The sequence below is a fragment of the Macrobrachium rosenbergii genome, chromosome 23 (assembly GCF_040412425.1).
Source record: "Macrobrachium rosenbergii isolate ZJJX-2024 chromosome 23, ASM4041242v1, whole genome shotgun sequence".
NCBI classification, from domain to species: Eukaryota; Metazoa; Arthropoda; class Malacostraca; order Decapoda; family Palaemonidae; genus Macrobrachium; species Macrobrachium rosenbergii.
This window is the reverse complement of record NC_089763.1, coordinates 12242216-12265149: the sequence shown is the minus strand read 5'-3', so window position 1 is coordinate 12265149 and position 22934 is coordinate 12242216. Positions and strand designations below refer to the sequence as shown.

General features: G+C 40.9%; 1 protein-coding gene across 3 annotated transcripts in view; it reads right to left on the bottom strand.

Moving 5' to 3' along the window:
- LOC136851274 (gamma-tubulin complex component 6-like) overlaps positions 1–22934 on the bottom strand; it is a 366897-nt gene that overhangs the window by 118541 nt on the left and 225422 nt on the right. For all 3 annotated transcript variants that reach the window (XM_067125258.1, XM_067125257.1, XM_067125259.1), the window contains one exon: positions 9936–10053. In XM_067125258.1, the coding sequence (XP_066981359.1) occupies positions 9936–10053 (118 nt within the window). The remainder of the gene's footprint in view (positions 1–9935; positions 10054–22934) is intronic.

The following is a 22934-nucleotide window of genomic DNA, read 5'->3' as shown; positions in this document are numbered from 1 at the left end:
TTGAGGGATTCGCTCCCTCCCATATTGTTCCTAGCATCGCTGTATTGGGGTTGGTGGTTTGTTACTCGAACGTGTTCGAGTCACTGTTCGTCTCCTCGTCGGTTTACGTTGACACGGTATATATATTGCTTCACCTATGTTATGAACATTGAGCATTTTACCCGTCTTCGTTCTCCGGCGGGAAGTTAGGGCGGAAGGTTTTTTCATATAGGGGAACGGATCCTCCGTCCTCTTCAGTTCTTACCATCACTTGTTATTGTTTTTTTATTTTTAGATAAGTCTGTTATCTACAGGAAGTACTCTCCTTCATTATATATATAAATTCGTGAGTCCGGTCCTATACCAGGGTCTTCGCCGTTATTTTACTGGCAGCCCTTATGGTCAGTTCCTGGTCTCTCTCCCATTCATTCCCGGAGTACTCGGGGTCTGGAATCCTACCTTCCACTCTGTGTAATTTGAGCTTTTGGCCCAGTTTTTGATAGGGAGTTCTTCTCCGCCGGAGTATTCCGGTTGCAGTTGAATTTCCCGGCCTCGCCAGCTTTAGTTTGCTTAGGGTGGGAGGTTCATGTACGTTTCTACTTACAGACTGTTCGCTGTGAGGAGCCGGGGTGCACCGCCTCCCTCCAACAACCTTACGGTCACGTAGTTTGTCGGACCCACGCTGGTTGTGCGGTCCGCCTGGATGACCTGATTGTTTGGCACCCTGATGGTTGTGAGGTTTGCTTTGCTCTCTGCACAACTGTCCAGGATGAGTTGGTAAGTGACAGTCTTTACATTACTCTTGCTTATGCTCCTCATATTGTATATTATACATTGTCTGTGAGGTTCCCGGAAGGGTTTTCGTCCTTAGCTAATTGTTGGCTTTCTTACAGGCGGACGAAACTTCCAAGAAGTCTGCCTTGGAATCCCTCCGGGCCTGGGTGGCTGGGTTTGGAAGGAACGTTCCGTCGGGGAAGCCCTCGTCCTCGGCCTAGGTTGAGGACTTACTCTACCCGCGCGCGGGTGGCGGCAGCAGTGCCTGAAGATCTGGCCACCCCTATCATCCAGCAGATCCGGGATGAGACCCAGCCACCCCAAGCGGATATCCCTACGCTGAGGTCTCGGAGGATGTTGCCGCCATTAATCTGGACCTAGAACCAATGGCTGTAGAGCAGGACCAGGTGGTAAGTGGTGAGGTAGGTGAGGTTGTTGGGGCGGGCCCCTTTATTTGACTCCCCTGCTTCATCTGTTTCTTCCTTTTTCAGGCTTTGTGAAGTCTTCCTCCTTGGGTGATAGAGCTCCATCTGCTATCCCCAAGTTGAAGTTGAAGACTTCATGGAAGGCGAAGGGCTTCAAGTCCTCGTCTTCCAAGAAGGCATTGCCCTTCCCCCCGTCGAAGGCTAAGGTCTCAGGACCTGTAGCCTCCGGGAGCAAGTCTGGTTCCTCCAGCAAAGGCGCGAGTAAGAGGGCTGCAAAACCAAGCCCTCCTCGCCAACCTGCTTTCGATGCAGAGGCCTTTGCTAACCAACTTTATAAACGTTTTACGGAGGACCTGGATTCGAGATTCAGTGAAATTTCGGAGAAGCTGGCCAGTCATGATAACATACTGGCGGGAATGGCTCACCCACCCCCAGCCGAGCCACAGTATGCTATCCCCGACACTGCGGACCTCCCGCCGTTCGATGTCGGAAACCCTTGGCGGTTCGCTCTCCGGGCCATCCAACATGATGGCAAACTGACTCTTGATGGTCTTGGCACGAGGCGGTTGGAGGGTGGAGTTCTTCCCCCGATCTCCTGCCCCCTTACCCAGGCTTCGTGAGACTCACGGAGGAAGCCTGGATTAGGTCAGACAAGGTTCCTAGGGAGACTGTCATCGTCCCTAGGGACCAAGCTCAGTCGGCTCTCCTGCGCACTCTGACGGAGTGGCAGGCAGATAACACGAAGTTGACTCCTTTCAAGGGGAACTTCACCATGTTCACCCTGGGAGTCGACCTTCCCACTCCTTGCTTGGACAAAGTCGCTCTGGCTACGGCCCGAGCGTGCTTTGAGGGCATTCCGGTACCTCAGCTAAGGGAGACAGACCCTACTTCCCTGGTATTCCCAGGAAGTAACGAGTTCTGGACAGACGCCCCGTCCACTTTCACGGTCGGGAAGCTGGACCCCTTCTGCGCCTCCACGCAATTTAGCGAGCAGCTCCCCAAGCTGCCGGAAGCTCTTTTGAAAGCGGAGTTTGATGCTCGGGTTAAGTTAGCCCGGTCGTTGAACTCCGTATGCCTTACTGAAGCTACTGCCGTCTCCTGCTCGGACGAGCCCTTCTTTCAGGTTTTGGCGAAGTCCTTGCTGGCAGGTTTCCAGTCTGACTTATCTGAATTCATCATGGCCAGACTGGAATGTAGGAAGTTCATCTTCGCCGATGCAACTATCCGTCACGAGCCCAACAAGCTCGTGAAAAGCTCGATCTGGGGACCTAACCTCTTCCCGGAAGAGGAGGTCACAAGTGTTATGGCCGAGGCTACACGGGCCAACCAAAGTCTTCGTTCTCGCTGGGGTATTTCAGCCTACAAGCGTAAGACCCCAGAATCGGCCGGGCCCCAATCGAGAGGAGGTAAACGCTTCAGGAGGCATAAGAGGCCTCACCACCAGGCGGTAGTCCAAGCCGTCCCGGTCTCGGCAGTGGCACAGCCTTCCACTTCAAAGGCTCACCCCCAACAGTACGTGCTGGTCCAACCAGCTGCACCCTCATATGTGGCCTCACCGGCATACAACCCCACATATGAAGGCCGTGGTTATTTTCACGGCCTTAACAGGGTTGCAAGGGGAGGAAGGGGCAAAACCCCTCATAGAGGAAAGCCCAATACCACCCCAAGGGGAAGACCTGGACGTGGTAGGGGGAATAAACCCGCTCCCTCCCACTGAGAGAACACAGGTAGGCGGTCGCCTGTTTTGGTTCAGGGACCAATGGACCTTCAGCCCTTGGGCACACAGCATTGTGTCCAAAGGCCTAGGATGGAGCTGGATCAAAAACCCTCCTCCTCTAACCAGGTTTTACCAGCCACCTACACCAATCCTAAAGGATTATGTGACAGAATTGCTCAACAAACGAGCAATAAAGAAAGTAAGGCACCTAAAGTTTCAAGGCAGGTTATTCACTGTTCCCAAAAAAGACTCCGATCAGCAAAGAGTGATCCTGGATCTGTCGCGTCTAAATCTCTACATAAAATGCGACAAGTTTCGCATGCTTACGGTAGCTCAGGTGCGGACTCTACTTCGCGTGGAGCCGTCACCACCTCTATCGATCTTTCAGACGCTTATTATCACGTCCCCAGTTGCGCGGAACTTCTCTCAGTTCCTCGGTTTCAGACTCGGGAATCAAGCCTACTCCTTCAGGGTCATGCCATTCGGTCTGAACATTGCGCCCAGGATATTCACAAAGCTGGCGGACACGGTAGTACAGCAACTCCGGTCTCAAGGGATATCCCTAGCAGCATATTTGGACGATTGGATAATTTGGGCACCAACAGTTCGGAGTGTCAGAAAGCCACGTCCATAGTCATCAGTTTCCTGGAGTCGCTGGGTTTCCAACTGAACAGAGAAGTCCCGCCTGACTCCGAGTCCCGGTTTCAGTGGTTGGGTCTCCAATGGGATCTGTCATCTCACACGCTGTCCCTTCCGCCTCCCAAGAGGAAAGAGATAGCATCTCTCACCAGGAGATTCCTCAAAATCCATCAGCATCCCGCCGGTCCCAAGAAAGGGTCCTTGGATCTCTTCAGTTTGCCTCAGTGACAAACCTGCTATTAAAAGCGAAGTTAAAGACATAAACAGAGTGTGGCGGAGTCGAGCCAATGTCAAGCTCAGAGACAAGGTCTCCTCTATCCCTCAAATCTTAAAGACAAGGTTGCGGACCGTGGGCCTCGGTCAAAGGCTTGTCCAATACAGTTCCGCTTCAATTTCCCCCTCCGGCACTAGTAGTTCACACAGACGCTTCCTTAAAGCGGCTGGGGGATATTCACCAAAACAAAAGTACAAGGAACGTGGTCCACAATGTTTCAGCAGTTCCATATAAACACCCTGGAAGCTATGGCGGTATTTCTAACTCTGAAGAAAATCCGCCCCCCAACCGGATTCATATCAGGTTGGTATTGGACAGCGCAGTGGTAGTTCATTGCATCAACAGGGGCGGCTCCAAATCAGGTCGAGTAAACCAAGTAATGGTTGCTATCTTCTCCCTGGCGAACAAGCACGGCTGGCACCTGTCAGCCACCCACCTAGCGGGTGCGGAACGTGGTGGCGGATTCCCTGTCCAGGAATGCTCCGTTGGAGCGGAGTGGTCCCTGGACGTGGAATCTTTCAAGTGGATTTGCCGCCGGGTTCCGGGCCTCCAAGTGGATCTGTTCGCAACGGAGAGCAACTTCAAACTCCCCTGTTATGTGGCTCCCAACCTGGACCCTCAGGCGTTCGCCATAGACGCAATGACAGTAGATTGGAACAATTGGGAGAAGATTTATCTTTTCCCCCAATAAATTTACTGCTGAAAGTTTTACACAAACTCAGGACATTCAAAGGTCAATTAGCCCTAGTAGCCCCTATTGGCCGAAGAGCAATTGGTTCCCTCTTCTTCAGGAACTGGGATTACTTGAGTCACGGATCCCCAAGCCCATTCTGACTCAGACAGTACAAACCAAGGCTGTGTCAGCTTCCTCAAGAATTCAGAATGCCCTAGTTTTATGGACTTTATAAAATTCGCAGCTCAAAAGGAGCGAACATTGACCCTGTCAACACTCTGTTTTTAGAATCAGATAAAAGAGATTCTACTATTAGACAATATGATTCAGCAGTCAAAAAAATTAGCCTCCTTCCTAAAAAGCATCTGAAGCCAAAATCATGACAGCTAATTTAGGAGTTTCCTTCTTTAGATCATTGTTTGAGAAAGGCCTAGCTCCGGCCACTATTACCACAATCAAGTCAGCGTTAAAGAAAGTATTTCTTTACGGCTTTAAAATCGACCTCACAGATTCCTACTTTTCATCTATCCCCAGAGCATGCGCTCGTCTGAGACCAGTATCACGCCCACAGTCTGTTACGTGGTTTCTCAATGACGTCCTTAAGTTAGCATCAGAGATGGATAACTTTCATTGCTCTTATCAGGATCTGTTAAGGAAGACTTTATTCTTGATTAGCTTGGCTTCAGGTGCTAGAATCTCAGAGCTATCGGCTCTCACTAGAGGTGATAATTATGTGAACTTCCTCCCATCTGGAGAAGTCCTCCTTTCCCCTGACCCTAGATTTTTAGCTAAGAACGAAGACCCACAGGACAGGTGGTCTCCTTGGAAGGTGGTGCCCCTTCCTCAAGACCAGTCTTTATGTCCAGTCTATACACTTAAATCTTACCTTTTAAGAACTCCACAGAGTAAGTCGGGTCCTCTTTTTATCAGGGAGAAAGGTGGTACTCTTTCGCTAAATGCTATAAGACAACAAATTTTATATTTCATTAAACAGGCCAACCCAGATTCAATCCCCAAGGTTCATGATATTCGAGCAGTTGCCACTTCCATTAATTACTTTCATAATATGGACTTTTGGAGTTATCTAAATTTACGGGTTGAAATCACCTCTAGTGTTTAAACGCCACTATTTAAAAATCGCTCGAAGCCCTGAAATTTTCTACCATAGCTGTGGGAAGTGTCATCTCCCCACCTTAATTAATCATATCCTTGTCCTTTCCTTTCCCCCCCCGCCCGCCTGCCTCATTTACTTTTCTGCTTATTCTCCTGGTTGATTATACCTCACTGCCTGGCTCCTCATATTGTTGTTTCTTGTACCTGTTGATGGAAAAAGCGTAATCTGAAATGCCATGATTGTTTCTCTTGTGGGGTACTGGACAGTTTTTATTTGGCTCCATGTACCCCAGGTGAATGTATATATTAATGTTGATTGCTTTTGTCTCTTACGTGTTTAGCCTAAAGTTTACGGGTATAGTATTAAGGTTATATTTGCAGTTATTTTGTGCGCTTTTCATGTTTCACTTTACTTTAAGTAATTTTAAGGTTTTTGGGGCTTTTTCTCCGTCGTGCGGGAACCTGCCCATGTTTCATAGTATTAAGTTCTTTAATGTGCCTTAGATTTAATATGCCTTAGTCTTAGTGTTCTTGCTACACGGAAGAGATTGCTTAATTAAAATTATTCTGGTAAAACTTTTGCCTTTTCTTCAGATTATCCCTCCATTTCTTTTTCCTAGTAGTTGCAGCCTTGGCATGATTCTCTATCACGATTTCACCGGCTGACACGGGACTGGACTCAGAAAAGGGATTTTGACAGAGGAAAAATCTATTTCTGAGGAAGGTCCCGTGTCATGGTGACCTCCCTGAATTACCTAGTACTCTCCCTCCCTCTTGCACATGCCAAGTCTGGGGTTAGTGCTAGCATGGAATGAGGTAGGTGGCGCTGGTGTCGCCGTCCTGGCGGGTGTTTGGTGTGGGGGCTGTAACGGCTCACCGCTCTGTTCCGGGGATTTTGATAAGGAGAGATCTTTCGAGTAGTTTTCCGTGGTAGTGGTTATTCACTCACCCCTTCTTATACCGACGCCTTCTAGAAGACGCTCGACTGGGGGTAGTAACCCCAGCTTTCCTGAAAGCTCTTTTTCTCTGGTATATCTAGCAAGGTTATACCTAGAAATTCGTGCTGTAATGGAATTTCACCGGGTGACACGGGACCTTCCTCAGAAATAGATTTTTCCTCTGTCAAAATCCTTATATATATATATATATATATATATATATATATATATATATATATATATATATATATATATATATATATATATATATATATATATATATATATATATATATGTGTATATATATATATATATATATATATATATATATATATATATATATATATATATATATATATATATATATACATACATACATACAGTAAAACCCGTATTCACGATTTGCAGATTTCTCTGTGGGAACGTATCTACCCATCATTCAGAAAATTCGCCCTTCTGTGGTGTTATTCCACAGAGAAATATTCACTAATTACTGTATTTTCATATCATTTTCATGACTAAATGCACTTTTTGTGATAAAACTATTAAAATACTCAGGTATAAGCATTTTTTGAGGATTTTTCTTGCTAAACTATCAAAATAAGCAGTTCTAAGTGTTTTTAGAGGGGTTTTAAGTATTCGTGAATTTTAGCTATTCGCGGGGGTGTGTGGTACACATCCCCGTGAATCTGAGGAGTTTACTGTGTTTATATATATATATATATATTATATATAAATATATATATATATATATATATATATATATATATATATATATATATATATATATATATATATATATATTATATATATATATATATATATATATATATATATATATATATATATATATATATATATATATATATATATATATATATATATATATATATATATATATATATATATATACACATATATGGGTTGTCTGAGAACACTACTATTTGTCTTTTACCTGATATTCATATTGCTCTAAGTTCCTTCTGACCATAAGAATTTGGGATTACATGTGTAACATAAATATTTCAGTCCCATTTAAACTACCAAAATTTCTATCTTTCATAACTGATCCCCAGACCATCACTGGGGCATCTAAAGGACTGGGTCCTTCTTCCCATGAGAGATTAAACTAACACTGAATATGATGGAGACTACCTGATGACACCGGTTCAGGTAAAGGAAAGAACTCAAGCCTGATTCTTGCTAAGTCAAAAAACTCCCCCTAAATCATATGACCTTCAGGAGAAGACCACTGCTTCACTAAAAACTCCTATAACGGCTGAAAACCTCTTTGAGGCAAGCAGTAGGGATAGACACCAAAAACAACATTATACGGAATAAAGGCAAAATTGTTTCTCCATAGGAAAACCCCTAAGTGTGAGAATCTCATTTCCAAATTCAAAAAACTGCGCCAGGACTAGTCCTTCCCCAGTGCTACCTCCAGACATGGGAGGAGACCCCTAGAACGCGAGGTAGTTCCCTTTTTATAATATACGAAGGCAAGAATAGCAAGACATTCTTAAAAGGGGCTACAGTATATGGAGGTAAGAATAGTGAAACATCTTACAGGAGGCTTCCTTTCCATGAGCTGCAATAAAGCCTTGAACATACCCAAGACAATCATTCAGCTTATCCTTACACAAAGCAGGTAACCTCTTCAAAAAAAGAAATCATGACCATTTCTTTGTCTGGTTCTACACCAGACACCTGATTCATCAGTCAACAGAAGCAAAAGCAACTTGCCCTCCTGCCAAAGAAGAGAAAGAAGTGAAGCTTAGGCCAAGTGAACATAAAATATGACTCAATCCTATCAAATCTAATGCCCTGAATCAATGGGAAGCTTAGCTGAAGTAACACATCAAAGAGAAGCAGCAGAGGACCTACCAGCTACTAAAAGGGGAAGCAAACAAAACATGCATCTTTAACTAAAAACTTATGAGACCTATTCTTTTGTCTTTAGTTGTTTCTACAAACAAACAAGCTCTCTTCATCCGAGATCAATTTCTGCATTATCTCATTAGACTACGATTCACATCAGTTATTCCAGTCATAATCCTTACCCAGCAACATACATGCCTAATGAGGGTTAATAAAACTGAAATAAAGCCTATTACAGCAACTATTACCTTACAGGTTCTTGCTGATCCAACATACAAAATAAAATGAATGAAAACCGAAAAATCCACCAATTTCGTTGAACAGAAAACCAAGTGTATTTAACAATCTGTCTATCTCATATCAAGACTGGCAACAGAAGTAGACTGACCAGTTGCCAGTGTCTGTACCTATTGGCATCCCCTGGTAGGGGGTAGGGGAAATAGATAGACAGAAAAGATATTCATAGAAAACTGACTGTTCTCATTTTTCTTTTACAATCTGTTGAACGCACCATGGCACCGAAGTAAAAGCTATATAATGGCAAGGTAACATTCGTTTCAAAAACAGATATTCATAAAAAACTGATTGTTCTCATTTTTCTTTTACAATCTGTTGAACTCCCCCTGGCACCAAAGTAAAAGCTATATAATGGCAGGGTAACATTCATTTCAAAACCAATCTTACTGTAATACTTTCATCTAACTATAAATTAATAATATGGTAGGTTTTCACATAAATTCCTTTACCACATTAATTCACTGATTTACAGAGATAAAATGTAAAATTAGAAGACTGTACATTTGCCGAAATACCTGTATTACAATGCTTCACTTGTTACCAGAAAGCTGAATTCTTAAAACAAATTACTGATATGTTTATTTGAGGAGCTACTAAATTAAGAAAGTAACAACTGAGAATTATGGGATGACAAATGAGCCAAGAAAATTAAAAATGGTAAGGATCTGGGATCACCAGGAGCAACATATATTTGTGAAAAGCAGCAAGAACTAATCACACTTGAAATGACTAGAATATATGGAACACCATTATGGAACTACAATACCAACACACTGTACACCAAACAAGGTGATTTACTAAATGACATAAATTTAAGAATGGTAGAAATTCTGGAGAACACCATGAAAACAAGGGAACAGGTGCTGGAAGAAAGGTGAATGTTGTAATTAACATACAAATGTTTTATGTTAGCAAAATTGCCAAGTGATCTCTATAATTAAGCAATTAGAATCATCTCTCTATACTTTAAATACTATAATGCAGTACCTATCCTGTAGATATTATTATATGCTTGACTGCCAAGGTTGCTAGAGCTAAGGTCCAGTTCATCTGTTGAACTAATAATTGCCTGGTGCTTTAACTTTTACTGCTTTGCTTTCTTACCTATGTCCTACATACCCTGGCAGTGGAGTTCAACACTATTTGTCAGAAGAATGAAATGCTAACATAAAAATATTTCCAATCCTTTGCAAATGGTATTTCATGAAATGCCAATAAAGCCACCAACCTGATGTAGAGAGATTCTGCACATCGTAAGGCAAAACTTTACTAACAGAAACTACTGAAACGATGCCTTCCTCAATGCTCGTATCACAGTATGGCCCAGCTGGGGATAAAGCAGGTTCCTGAAAAAAAAAAAAAAAAAAAAAGAGTACATAAAGTTACCTTCTTATTATTTAATATCAAAGATAACCTCACCATTTACAATCAACATATATTTTCAAATACTTCAACAAATTTAAGGATACACAAAATTAGTATGTAACATGGAGAAAATGTAACAAAGCAAGCTATCATTTGAAAAAATATATATGCAGTTTAGCCATCCCTTATTCTGTCAAAAAGCTATACTGTATAATGCTCACAAACACACATCATGAGTAATGTTGATCAGGTCATCTGGAAAATATTTGTAAAACATTTTTGATAAATACTGATACAAAAAAATAAGAGCTTGAATACTGTATACCATAATGACCTACCAACAGTGGTTTAAATCAATGCATACAATGCTTTAAGTAATACAAACTACTCCAGATAACAAGCAGCTTTAAAATAATTACGTTTAATTTTCACAGGACAACACCAATTTGCAAAGGCTTTTGAATTATTCCTAAAATGCTACAATGTAAAGTTTAAGAAATTTATCTCATCAATGAAATGTTTATGGTATTCAAGTCATCAATGAAAATTTTATGGCATATACCTCATCAATGAAAACTTTACATTTATCTCACACATCATAAATATTTCAGCAAAAAGTACTGTGCCATCAACCAAATTCTTGATATCCTGCAATGCATTACAGTAAACCCCCTGTATTCACGAGGGATGCGTACTACAACCCCCCACCGAATAACTAATATCCGTGAATACTTAAAACCCTTCTAAAAACACTTACAACTGCCTATTTTGATAGTTCAAACATAAAAAAAACCTCTAAAAAATGCTTATACAGGTATTATCCTACTTACGATGGGGTGAGGTTCCAAAAAACCGATCATTTGTTGGAAAAAACGTATCTCGAATATAGCCTAGCCTACACTAGGGTATTCAGTACCATTTATACCTATATGGTAGCCAAGTCTACCCTACAAAGTATACTCTGTACATATACGGTATAAAAATTATTAATATCGGCCAAATCTGGAGGTTCATGCAGACTGACTGATGGTAATTCAAAACAAAGAGAAATTGAATAACAAACAAGAATTAGCTTAGCCTACACTATGGTATACTGTATACATATCAGGTAGCCTAGCCTACATTATACTGTACTCTATATTCACACATTAATATCGTATTATACAAACATCAACATAACGAATATGCATCTTTTCCGTGGATTTTTTAAAACGTTATGCTTTACGTGACTGTATCCAATAACATTGTATATATATATTATAAATTGAAATCATAGCGATCAATGTTTTGGTTTGGAAATAGATTACACGTTAAGTTTATTTCACCATATTTAACTCAGAGAGCTTTTCTTGCTTCTAGTTAGTGTAAATGAATCTATAGATTCTTTATTTATATGGGGCAAGGTTATTTTTGTTAGACGAAGTGTTTTTAAGTTGAAATATAACTTAAATACGTCTCGTTGTGAAATTAATTTCGTTATTTTTTTGTTAATAGATGACGTTGGTTGTTTAGGGTCTTGTTTATTTTGTGTAAAAAAAAATCAAGATTCCATTCGTTATTTTCACTTGATTTCATCATAATATGAGCTTTACGTACTTATCTTTTATCAGCGAGAAAACAGCAGTAATATGTGTTCTTTCATGCCCAGAAGTTTTGATTAAAATACTTTCTCTCCAATTTTATTTACCATTCATCCATGTTGCCGATGCACGATAATTTACAGTCATTAGCAGCTTTTGAACATTGTTTTCTCAGCTTCAGCTACAACTTGCAGATTAAATTTAGCAGTATATTTCCTTGCCGATTTTTTATCATACCGAATAAGGGTATAATGTAAAATTACATCAGCCCTATTCTACATAACGTTATTTGTAACATAACTATGGTAATTGTTTATTACCGTGCGATAGTTGAAATACAAGCAAAACAGCTGTTTCTATCCGATTCAGTTATAAGCAAAACAACAGTTTCTCATTCGGTTATTTATGGCTATATGCATTTACGCATTTACTTTTTTAACTAGAAAATGGGATAAAGAGATGGAGGAAAAGAAGTTGGTCTATTGTGATTTGGTCTCTCTCGCTGTCTGATTGTAAGCTGCTGCCTGTACCCATGTGAAATTTTAAAATATTTTTTAAATATTGTTGTATCGGTATTAACTGCTTACCCCATCGCAAAATCGAATTATCATAAGGCAAATTATCGTAGAGCACTATCTGGGTACCTGAGTATTTTAATAGCTTTATCACAAAAAGTGCGTTTAGTCATGAAAATTATATGAAAATACAGTAATTAGTGAATATTTCTCAGTGAAAAACACTGCGAATGGCCGAATTTTCTGTGAATGTGTATATATGTTCCATAGAGCAATCCGCGAATCATGAGAACGCAAATACAGGGGGTTTACTGTATTTAACTATTCATCTAACATGGCTTGTTGAGTCTTTGTTTTTATTTTAATTTGTTTCAACAGTGGCGGTCTTACCTTAAAAATGTGTAAACTGCACTAACTCTACAATTAAAAAGTTTGAATTTATGCACTATCGCTTCTAATTTCACAACTGTGTGCAGTACCATCTCTAAACAACATTTCTATGAGGTGGCATCTTTAGTTATCTTCACGGACACTTGTAATATTTCGAAAATAAATAGTTAGTTATACTGTATAACTTTCAATCAGAGTTTCAGAACAACAATATTGTAAAAACTGAAAATTTTTCCACCTTTCCTTCTTATATTTGAAGCTAAGTTTTAAGTACATAACATCTATCTGTTTAATCAGTTCCTTTTCCAGACTTTACTAATATTCTCCTTCAAGACTAAATTTACCAAGCTTGAGGACAAACATTCCACAATCACAATACTGTAAAAAATTCTGTAATTTTACTCTGGCAGAAATTATGGAAAACCTTTCAAATATAAATTTTTGGAGCAATTTGTATTTCCCCTAGGTATACAAACCAGAGCCTTTCATATATGGAGTATCTTTCAACATGAGCTGGAGTGACCATTAAATCTTGGTAATACGTTAGTTAACAAGTGGAGATGGGGGAAGATAGGAGGGGCACCCCTCACTCTCACTGCTTCACTCTTTCCTCTGGCCACAGTGACAAAGTAGGGTGGCTAAGGTGGGTCCAATTTACATGAAAGGCTTTGGTTTAAATAGCTGAGGGAATAAAAACAGCTGCACAAATTTGTTATCTGTCATAGGGGAATGCAACCATCGCCTTTTTATATGGAGACACTCCTTTGAAAGAGGATAGTCCATTACTAGAAAAAAGAAGTTGGATTTAACCCATGCTCCCGGTTGACTATGCAAGCAAGGGATGAAACGACTTCTGTAACTTCCTCTTAGACTGGTGAAAAGTTACCACAGTGGCAGGACCATGGGCCTGAGATCCCTCAAAAACAACGGGAAACTCAAATAAGGAACATATTTCAGAGAACCATGACAACTCCTGTGGGTGGTGTCTAGTTAATGGGCAGCTTTATTCTGGATATTGCCAAGCAATGGGTTCTAAAAAAAGGTTTTACCAAGTCCTTCCTCCACCTTGTGAAAAGAGAAGAGACATAGTGAGATGCATTCTAAGATGCCTGGAACAAGTGCTCATTGAGCACTTATCTTGATTTCATCTGCCTCCAGCACATGCTCTGGCACGGACATGAATCAAGAAGAGGAGGAACCATTCACTCTTCATTCACACTTTCTACAATGACTTGGTGTCCAATAAGGACTTGTTAACTACACAATTTGCTGAGCAGCCACCAATGGTCCCAAGGTGGGGTGCAGATACTTGTGGGTGGCCTAATTACACCAAACAACTGCCCTTATTACCTGAAGCACCAAGTTCTTTTAAATTATTATTATCATTATCTTTTTATTATTATTATTATTATTATTATTATTATTCAGAAGATGGACCCTATTTATATGGAACAAGCCCACAGGGGCCACTGACCTGAAATTCAAGCGTCTAAAGAATATGGTGTTCTTTGAAGGAAGAAACAGAAGGTAACAGGAAATACTGAAAGAGAGGTCAGTTATTAGAAAAAATACCCAATTAATAAATAAATTGATAAAAATGTAAGTAAATGAAAGCACAAGGAGAATTGCTTTAGGGTAGTAATGCACTGCATCTTTGTTCAAACTTTTGAGATTCCAAATGCAAAAACACTTCAGGGAGACTGTTCCACAGTCCAAATGTGTGAAGAACACAGGACATCTGGAGCTGAAAAGTTTGATAGCAAGGCATATTTGCTACATATTGGTGCTGCTGTTCAGTAAATCTGGTTGCTCTCAGATAGAAAAGAGGATCAGGGATCAATTACAAATGTGAAAAATCTCTGTTAAAATACAACTCCTTGAGTGAGAAGGGAGGCCAGACACCCCCAAGAGAGGAATTGTAGGCCCACCTGATAACCTCACAAGCTAGAAGGAAAGGATGTTCCCAAACACCTCCTTCTTGTGCCTACCTGTACTACTGAAGATTCTTCTATACTCGGGCCCCAAGGGGTAGGTCCTTCACAGGTAGCACTTAGAGGCACAGACCAGGTACAATTGCATTTAGCTGCAGCTCCACCAACAAAGTCTCAGAGAGAAGGAATCAAGAAATTCTCACACCTCTCATCTGGAATCTATGGGTTCTAAGTCTTAGCTACAAACTCTGAAAAGAAATAGAGAGGGGTCACCAACCTTCTGAGTTCCAAACAAGATGAGACAGGCCATGCAATTTCCCCAACCTCTTTACCAAGGCTAAAGCCAAAAGACAGTCTTTAGTGTTAGGTCTCTGACCGAGATTGTAGGGAAGTCTTATAAGGCATTGTAATACTAATCATACATCCTACTCCGGGAGCCAAAGCTCCTAGAGAAGGCAAAACTGCTCAAAGTTTCTCATAAGGATGGATAACTCCACCAAGGTGCAGAGTTCCATCACTTTCAGTCTGAAGACCTAAGATAAAGCTGAGTAATAGCCTTTCATTGTAGAAACTAAGAGGTGCTTGTCTTGGTAAAGGCAGATGAGGAAACTTGTGATCTGCTGAACAAGTACTCCAAATATGACACCAATTGCATAAAACAGCCCACTTTCCTTGGTACATTTGTGGAGAAATGACAGAGGTACCCAGACATCTATCTTGTTATCCGCAAGAAAAGCCTCTCTCTTGCAGGATACAATGGATAACCTCTACCCATGAAGGTGGAGAGAATGAACTGACTAGTGGTACCTACAAACATATGGTTGACATAGGAGGGTGGACCACAGGGGCAACTCTCTTGGCACCTCGACCAGGAGTGCCAGCAGATCTGCACACTAGTGTGGCCAACCAGGAGTCACCAGAATCATCTGAAGACCTAGGGTGATGAACACTGCTGATCACCCTGCGGAGAAGGTTGAAAGGTGGAGATGTATATACATCCAGATTGTCCAAAGGAAGTTGGAATGCATTCTCCATCACAGCTCAAAAATCTAGGACTGGGGAATAGAAGGCAGGAAGCTTCCTGTTCAGTGTGGCTGCAAAAAGACCGATCCAGGAAGACCACCATGACTTGACCAACCTCCCTGCTACTAAGAACCACTCAATTCCCACTAACTGATTCTAGCAATTGAGCTGGTCTGCCACAATATCCCATTTGCCTCGAATGTATCTGGCTGACAACTCAACGGCTTGGAGAACTGCCCACTCATGAATTTGTAATGTCAGCTGGTATATGGTTCAAAACGCTGTCCACTCTTTTGTTGATGTACACAACTTTGAGTCATGTTTTCGCTCATCAACACCACCGAGTGCCCTCTCAAACTGTCTTGGAATGCTTGCAACAATAAACAGGCTGATTGCTTTTCCAAGATACTGATGTACAGATGTGTGTGCCCTTTGTCCACACACCTGTATGATCCCCATTCCTTCTTCAAAGTGTTTGTAAATAGAGGCATCTCCAGAGCAGGGAAGCTCAGCAAAACTCCCCTTAAGAGATGCCAGTTGTCTAACCAATGCTATAGGTCCTCTCTCACTTCTTGACTCAGAGGTATGAGTTGAGAAGGAGGATCCTGAGAAGAGGACCAATGCTTCTTCAGTTGCCACTGAAGTGACCAGAGGTGGCTCTGCCCATGAGAAACATGCTTCTCTAATGATGATAAATGACCTAAAACCACTTGCCACAGCCAAGCAGGTTGTTGCAAAAGCATCCCCACATACTTTATCTGCTGCTTGGGGAGTATCAAAGTTCTGCCAGTTCCCTGGAGGAAATCAGGACTAAACAACTGTCCAGGTATCACAAAACATGAATACCCTTCAAATGGGCTACGGCAAATACCCAAGTGAACTCCAAAGGAGCAGCTGCTAGTACAAAGCACAGAGCCTCAAAATACAAGTAATTAAAAGTACTGATCCTGAAGGACTATCAAAATCATGAAGTTCCCCCTAATGAATCCAACACCAAACATGCAGTTTCCATTGTGCACCGAGTCTGTCAAAGATACTCACTCAATACTGAGAGGTCAATAACCAGTCTCCAACTGCAAGTTGCCCTCTCTACAAGGAGAATGTGGCTGTAAAAAGCAAGAGATCAATGATCTACAACTTTAACAGTGCCTTTCGCAATCATCACTTCCACCTCTGCCAATAAGGCCGAGATCTCCACTCATCTGGGGAGTTACTTTTACTTGGGAGCAGTAACAGTCTCATAAAGAGGGGAGGATGGCTTTCCCTGAATGTTAGCCTTTCATTGTATCAAATGACTAATATGACCTAAAGCTCAGCTCCCTGTTGCTGCCACTTGGCCCAATGGTGTGACAGGCAACACCCACCTTTGGTAGCAGGAGAGGAGGATTGCAACTCTCAGTTATCTCCTTCCTCCTTAACCTTTTACCCTCCTTACTTGACTGGCTGGAAAAGGAAGAACGAAAGGGCTGAGAAGGTTCCCCGCCCTTCCTAGAAAAGGAAGAACACTGCTGCTCCTGTTTGGGATTCTCAAGTGATGACTTCCAGGGCTTCAGTGAACCTGAAAGTATAGTAATAGGTGCCTTCAACCCTTACAAGTGTTTGAAGGACACTACACAGCTGCAGAGGAAGTCCCAAGAGTCCTCCCGACAAAGCACAGCTATGGCCACTACTTTCCAGTAAGAAAGCAGAGATGAGTCCAACTATTCCAGTGAGAGGCTACTCTCATGGGACACATGGAGAGAATACTATCTCCCTTGAACAAGTAGGATTGCCCATTGTTAGGATACTTTGTGTGCCAGGCAGGTAAGAGCCCTACCTCCTGACATCAACAGCCTCCTGCATGCCACTCTCTCATCAGAGGATGTAACATCTGTTAAGGCATAGTCTGTGAGTGTGCTCATCCACAAGTCTAACCAAGAGACAGCTTGCAGTGATGCCTGCCTGAAGGAGTCTCTCATAGGGAAGGTAGTTCATCAGTCAACAGGTGGATGCACCCAATGGGAGAGGAGAGGCATCTGCATCCTCAGTGTAAAATCTCCACTTGCATTAAAGAAGCGGGAGTAGGAGTTTGCTCGATCTGCTGAAGGCAACCTGCATATCAAGGGGTTCACTTCCCTAAAAATCACCCTGAGCTAACTGGTGACCAAAGGAACCTGACTGACAGTTTAGCCTTCTAAGTGGTGCCCAAGGATAGCTCCGCAGTCAAAACTGTGGGCAGGTGGGAAACCAGGGTCACCTCCTGGAGATTATTTCACTCATAAAAGAGCAAAATAGCCTCTGAAAAAGGTGCTCTAACTTGGCAGGAAGAGGTTCTGGAGGTCCAAGCTATCTCCCAGAGAAGAGGAGGCTATACAGTGGACACCCACTAGATCATGGTTGAGCAATCGCAGATTCAGCACTATGCGGTTTTTTCTGTGAAAAGTATCTCCAAATATATCATGGGGAAATTCACTAATTGCATATTTTTTCATAAAGCAATATCCATTAATTATTGTACAGTATTTTCATTTTATTTTTGTGACTAAATAAATTTTTTTATGATAAAAAATTTACAAATTTTTAAATATTAATATAAATGTAAACACAGTAAAATATCAATCAAATGATAAAGTAAAATCCCCCAATGTTAATGCTTTCTATGTACTGTTAATAGTGTATGAGTTGTATTTTTGTTCTCTCTCTCTCTCTCTTACTGAGATGGGAGAGAGATCATTTTTATGCATACGTAACATGTATCTTTTTTTTTTAAATAAATAATTTATTTACTAATTTTCAAATAATATTAATGCAAAAACAGCAAAATATCAATCAAATGTTACAGGAAAATCCCTCAATATCGATCTATTAACATGTAATATGTAATGTATAAAAAAACGATGTTCAACAGCCCCCCCTCTCTCTTTTTCCATGACAACATGCTATTGGCTGCAAAGAGTTGGAAGTAGCCAATGAAAAAGCTTGTAGCTTGATGCTTTGGTTTGTACTGTCACTAGTGTGGGAGTTGTATTTTTCTCACTCTCTCTCTTACTGAGATGAGAGAATTTTTATGCATATGTATGTTTATTTGTTTTGTATGATAAATAAATGATTTATTAATTTTCAGATGTTAATATTAATGTAAACATAGCAAAATATCAATTCATTAAAGAAAATACTTTACAGTGAATTAGATAAGATTTTAGCTCAATAAATTTTTTCAAATTTTTTTTGTCTCCAGCTTAGAGGGAGGGATGAAGGCAAAACTGTCAATCATCTTGACGTTGACCGTGAAAGGGTTAGCACCTGGGCAAAGAGTCTCTCTTTATGCCAAAGGATAATCATAGAATGTGAGAGATGGGTAGATATATATATCTATTATCATTGTAATATGTATAAAAACCTATGGTTCCAACATGTTTTATTGTTAAACCAATGTAAACAACTCAGTTAAGCCCTTCTCTCTCTCTCTCTTTTAAGCCAAAGGATACTCATAGAATGTGAGAGATGGCTAGATAGATGAAAAGGGAGCTATTGGCTGGAAGGGTTAGAAGCAGCAATCACACAGAAGGGTATGTTACCTCAATGCTGATTGTCTTGTAAGCTTGTAACAGAGACGCTACTGGCTGGAAGGATTAGAAGAACCAATCACTGAGTAGGATATCAGCTCTGCTAGTTGCTGATTGGCTTATAGCTCCAACGCTCTGTGATGGAGTTTCCCCTTTTTTATTATGATTGATTTAAGTTTAATGTTTACTGATTGCATATTCTTAATTAATCTTTATTTACCTTTGTGTATGTACTGTCAATAGCGTATTAAATATTTTTTTAATGTGCATATGTATTTTCATTCTCTCTGTCTCTTCCTTTATCACCTCTCTCTCTCTCTCTCTCATGAGTAACTTTATGAGTTTCACACATAGCTGTGAGCCATATATTTTTAAGGGTAATACTGCTGTAAGATGACTTTGAAATTATACTAAAGTGTTTTAGGAAAATAGTTTAAGGTATAATTTTGTTTGAACTATTAAAATAAGCAGTTATAAGCATTTTAGTTTAAGGTATACTGTACTCAGTTCACCTCTCTCTCTCTCTCAGGGGTGACTTTATTAGTTTCACACATAACTGTGAGCCACATATTTTTAAGGATAATAATGCTGTAAGATGACTCTGAAATTATATTAAAGTGTTTTAGGATAATAGTTTAAGGTATAATTTTGTCTGAACTATTAAAATAAGCAGTTAAAAGTATTTTAGTTTAAAGTATGCTGTACACAGTTCCACCCCTCTCTCTCTCTCTCTCCATAACAACAGCTATTATCTGCAAGGGTTGGAAGGAGCCAGCCACACAGCAGGGTACCAGCTTTCCTCGATGATGATTGGCTTGAAATAGGTAGTTACATATAAGCGTTTTTAGAGGGGGGGGGTTCCAATATATCATGGATTTTCGGCATTCGCGAGTGGTTGTGGTCCCTAACCCCTGCGAATATGGGAGGTCAACTGTACCAGACTTCTGGTCCCTCTCTCACTCCCACAACCATACAGCACCAGGTGAGCCTCTCAATGGAGAAGGCAGATGGGGACCTACAAGTATGCAGTCCAAACGTAATTCGGACCTTGGCCATTATGTCCCTTGGCTCTGATATTCAGTCACAACCAAGTAAGCAGACTGAGAGGAGCAAGAGGTTTCACTACCTCCCTCCCTCTCCTCATACACATGTGAATAATCATGTCCATGAAGGGTGGAAGAGATGAATGGGGATCTCTCCCTGGAGCAAGCGTGCTCGGATTGTAAGAGCACTGCTTAGCGTGAGCCTGCCAAGTGAGAAGGGGGTGCAGTTCCCTCTACATCCCCCAGAAGGTGGCTGAGAGGGAGAACCCATCCTGTTGCTAACCCACGCACAATCTAGGGACTGTACTCAGTTGCAACCCAAACCTGGTAAGCAGACCCAGGCTGGAAGGAGCATGGGGACTGTGCAACACAATCCTGGTGTGAGCCCAAGAGTACAGGGTAGGAGGGTGAAGGGATGCTGTCCTGATGTTTAAGGGGGCATGTGCCACAGCACTAGATTGGCCTGAAGTACAATGATCACCAAGCAGTGAACTGGCACCTCTGCTCTCCTGCCATAAGTAAAAGCAATCATGAGAAGTCCACTTGACCTTATTCCAAATGACCTTGTACTTCCCTTCCTTTTTCTTCTTATGCCAAGGAAGAGAATTCTGGGATGAGAAGGAGGAAGGAGATGACAGTGACAAGGAGGAAAATGAGAAGCTAGAATTACAGGAATGCTTATCCTTTTCTCTCACTTGTTAGACTTCAAAGTTGTCTTGCACACCGGGGGGTAGTCAAAGTTAGAAAGGGAGAAGCCACAATAACAACTTGCTTAGCTACAGGTATTGTCACAGTCACTGGAGGACCACCTGTAGAAAATGAGGAAGACACAGGAACTGTAGAAACAGCAGCAAATGAATCAGTGGTTAGTTGGTCATTCCTTCTTTCTGCTAGTGAGTACTGTACAAGAAGATGGCAAGAGAGAGACTACCTGAAATATTAAAATGGGCAACATTTTATGGAGCTAGTCAAGAAAAAAATTACCTTGTGGGTTTCCTCATCCTAAGATGGGAATGAATGGGTCTGGTCGTGGGTGAATTAACCCTCGTAGGAGGGCACGAGCCAGGTGTAAAAGGAAGAGGAATTGCAGCTGGTCAAAAAGGTCCCAGAATGATTCAGCAGTGTCACTGAAGGAGTGTTACCCCCAAAAAGGAACCCAGCAAAACCTTCCCATACTTTTTCCTATACTTCCTTTTCCTACAGTCAGTGCAAATTGTGTGTGGGTTTAGCGATTTGGGAGGCATGGAGCTGCCACAATGCTGCCCACAGCCCACACTGGCACCCGTCATGTTTTTTCTCGATAATCAAGAAAAACAAAAACATATGACACAGCAAGATACAAAAAATAAATAGCCAAGGCACAGAGCCTAGGACAAGGCATTAGGGAATTATGGTAACAAGCTGATTTTTCAACAGAAGCATCCTCTCTCGATGACAACCAAAGAAAGATGAGAAGTGGTAACAATGAAGTGAAAGAGAGGTGCAACCCCCTCTCCCACATCTCCACCAATTAACTACTTTGTTACCAAGATTTAAGGGCTGTTCCAGCTCACGCTGAAGGATATACTCCATATATGAGAGGCAATGGTTGTATCCCTGTGGGAAAAAACTTTTTTATTTCAATTCTCTGATTACCTTAACCTTCTCTGCCCTTTTAATGCATTAGTTTTTATTTCTTCTTATACAATAATTTTGATAACCACTATATAAGATAAAAAATATATCTCCTAGTAATACAATAACAGAAGTGCAACAACTTATGATTTAAAAGTCAGGAATGTTGACTCATTCCTTAGATACATCATGGGGTATATCACAAACAAAAAAGATACGGTAATCATTATTTCTAATCTGGGCAGGAAGCTATTCTATTCCTTTAATTATTTCTATATTTCTGATATTTTCCAATAAACTGGATATATTCTTTTCTCACAGGAAGGGCTCTTGATTGCATCTATATTATATCCAGATTTCCTGCATGATCAGATTACCTAATGTCATATGAGCCTTTCAGTCGAGAAACATGCCAAGTGCCATCCTGGGCCAAAGTATTTTTAATTTAATTTATTATATTTTAAAAATGGCACTTGGCATGTTTCTCGACTGAAAAGCTCATATGTTAATGAAAGCTGTCACAATCAAATAAGCAAAGGATGCACATGAATTATAATCATGACGTGCCGAAAAAGCTTTTCAATACTAAGCAGCATGTACAGTTTATTTGCCTCTAACACAGTTAACAGCAACATAATTCCCCTCTACAATAAGTACCCAAAAGTGTATTAGTTCACCACTACCACAGACTTAACACATATAACTCAATTTAAATGGCTAGCTCATCATTTCAGCAGCTTCAGAGCATACCTGGCCAAGTCCTGAACCTAAGGATTGATGTATGTAAAGTAGTTCTTTTTGCATTTGACAATGCTTTCACCTCTCTCGAAACTTATTCCACACAAGCACAATGTCCATTTAGTAGGTGATGCTCCTAACCACATGTACACCCACTCTTTGTTATCTGAATATGCTGCAAACATGCATTAGTGGCATTTTGTATAAGATGAAGTTATTTCTCTATGCACAGTAGCACTCTTGAGTGACCTAACATCCCCTTCTTTCTCTCATGCACACTTGCCCTATCTGGAAAGTATCACTGCCTTTAAAGTGCAACTTGTCTGGAGTTTTCTAAACATGTTTATGAGATCACAATACATAATAGGAAGTATGTCTGTTAAGTATGGATGTTTTACATCTAAGTAACAGCAACCAGCATTGCTGATCTTATTAAACTTTATGAAATGAATGAATAATCAATAAGAATAATTAGTACAGACC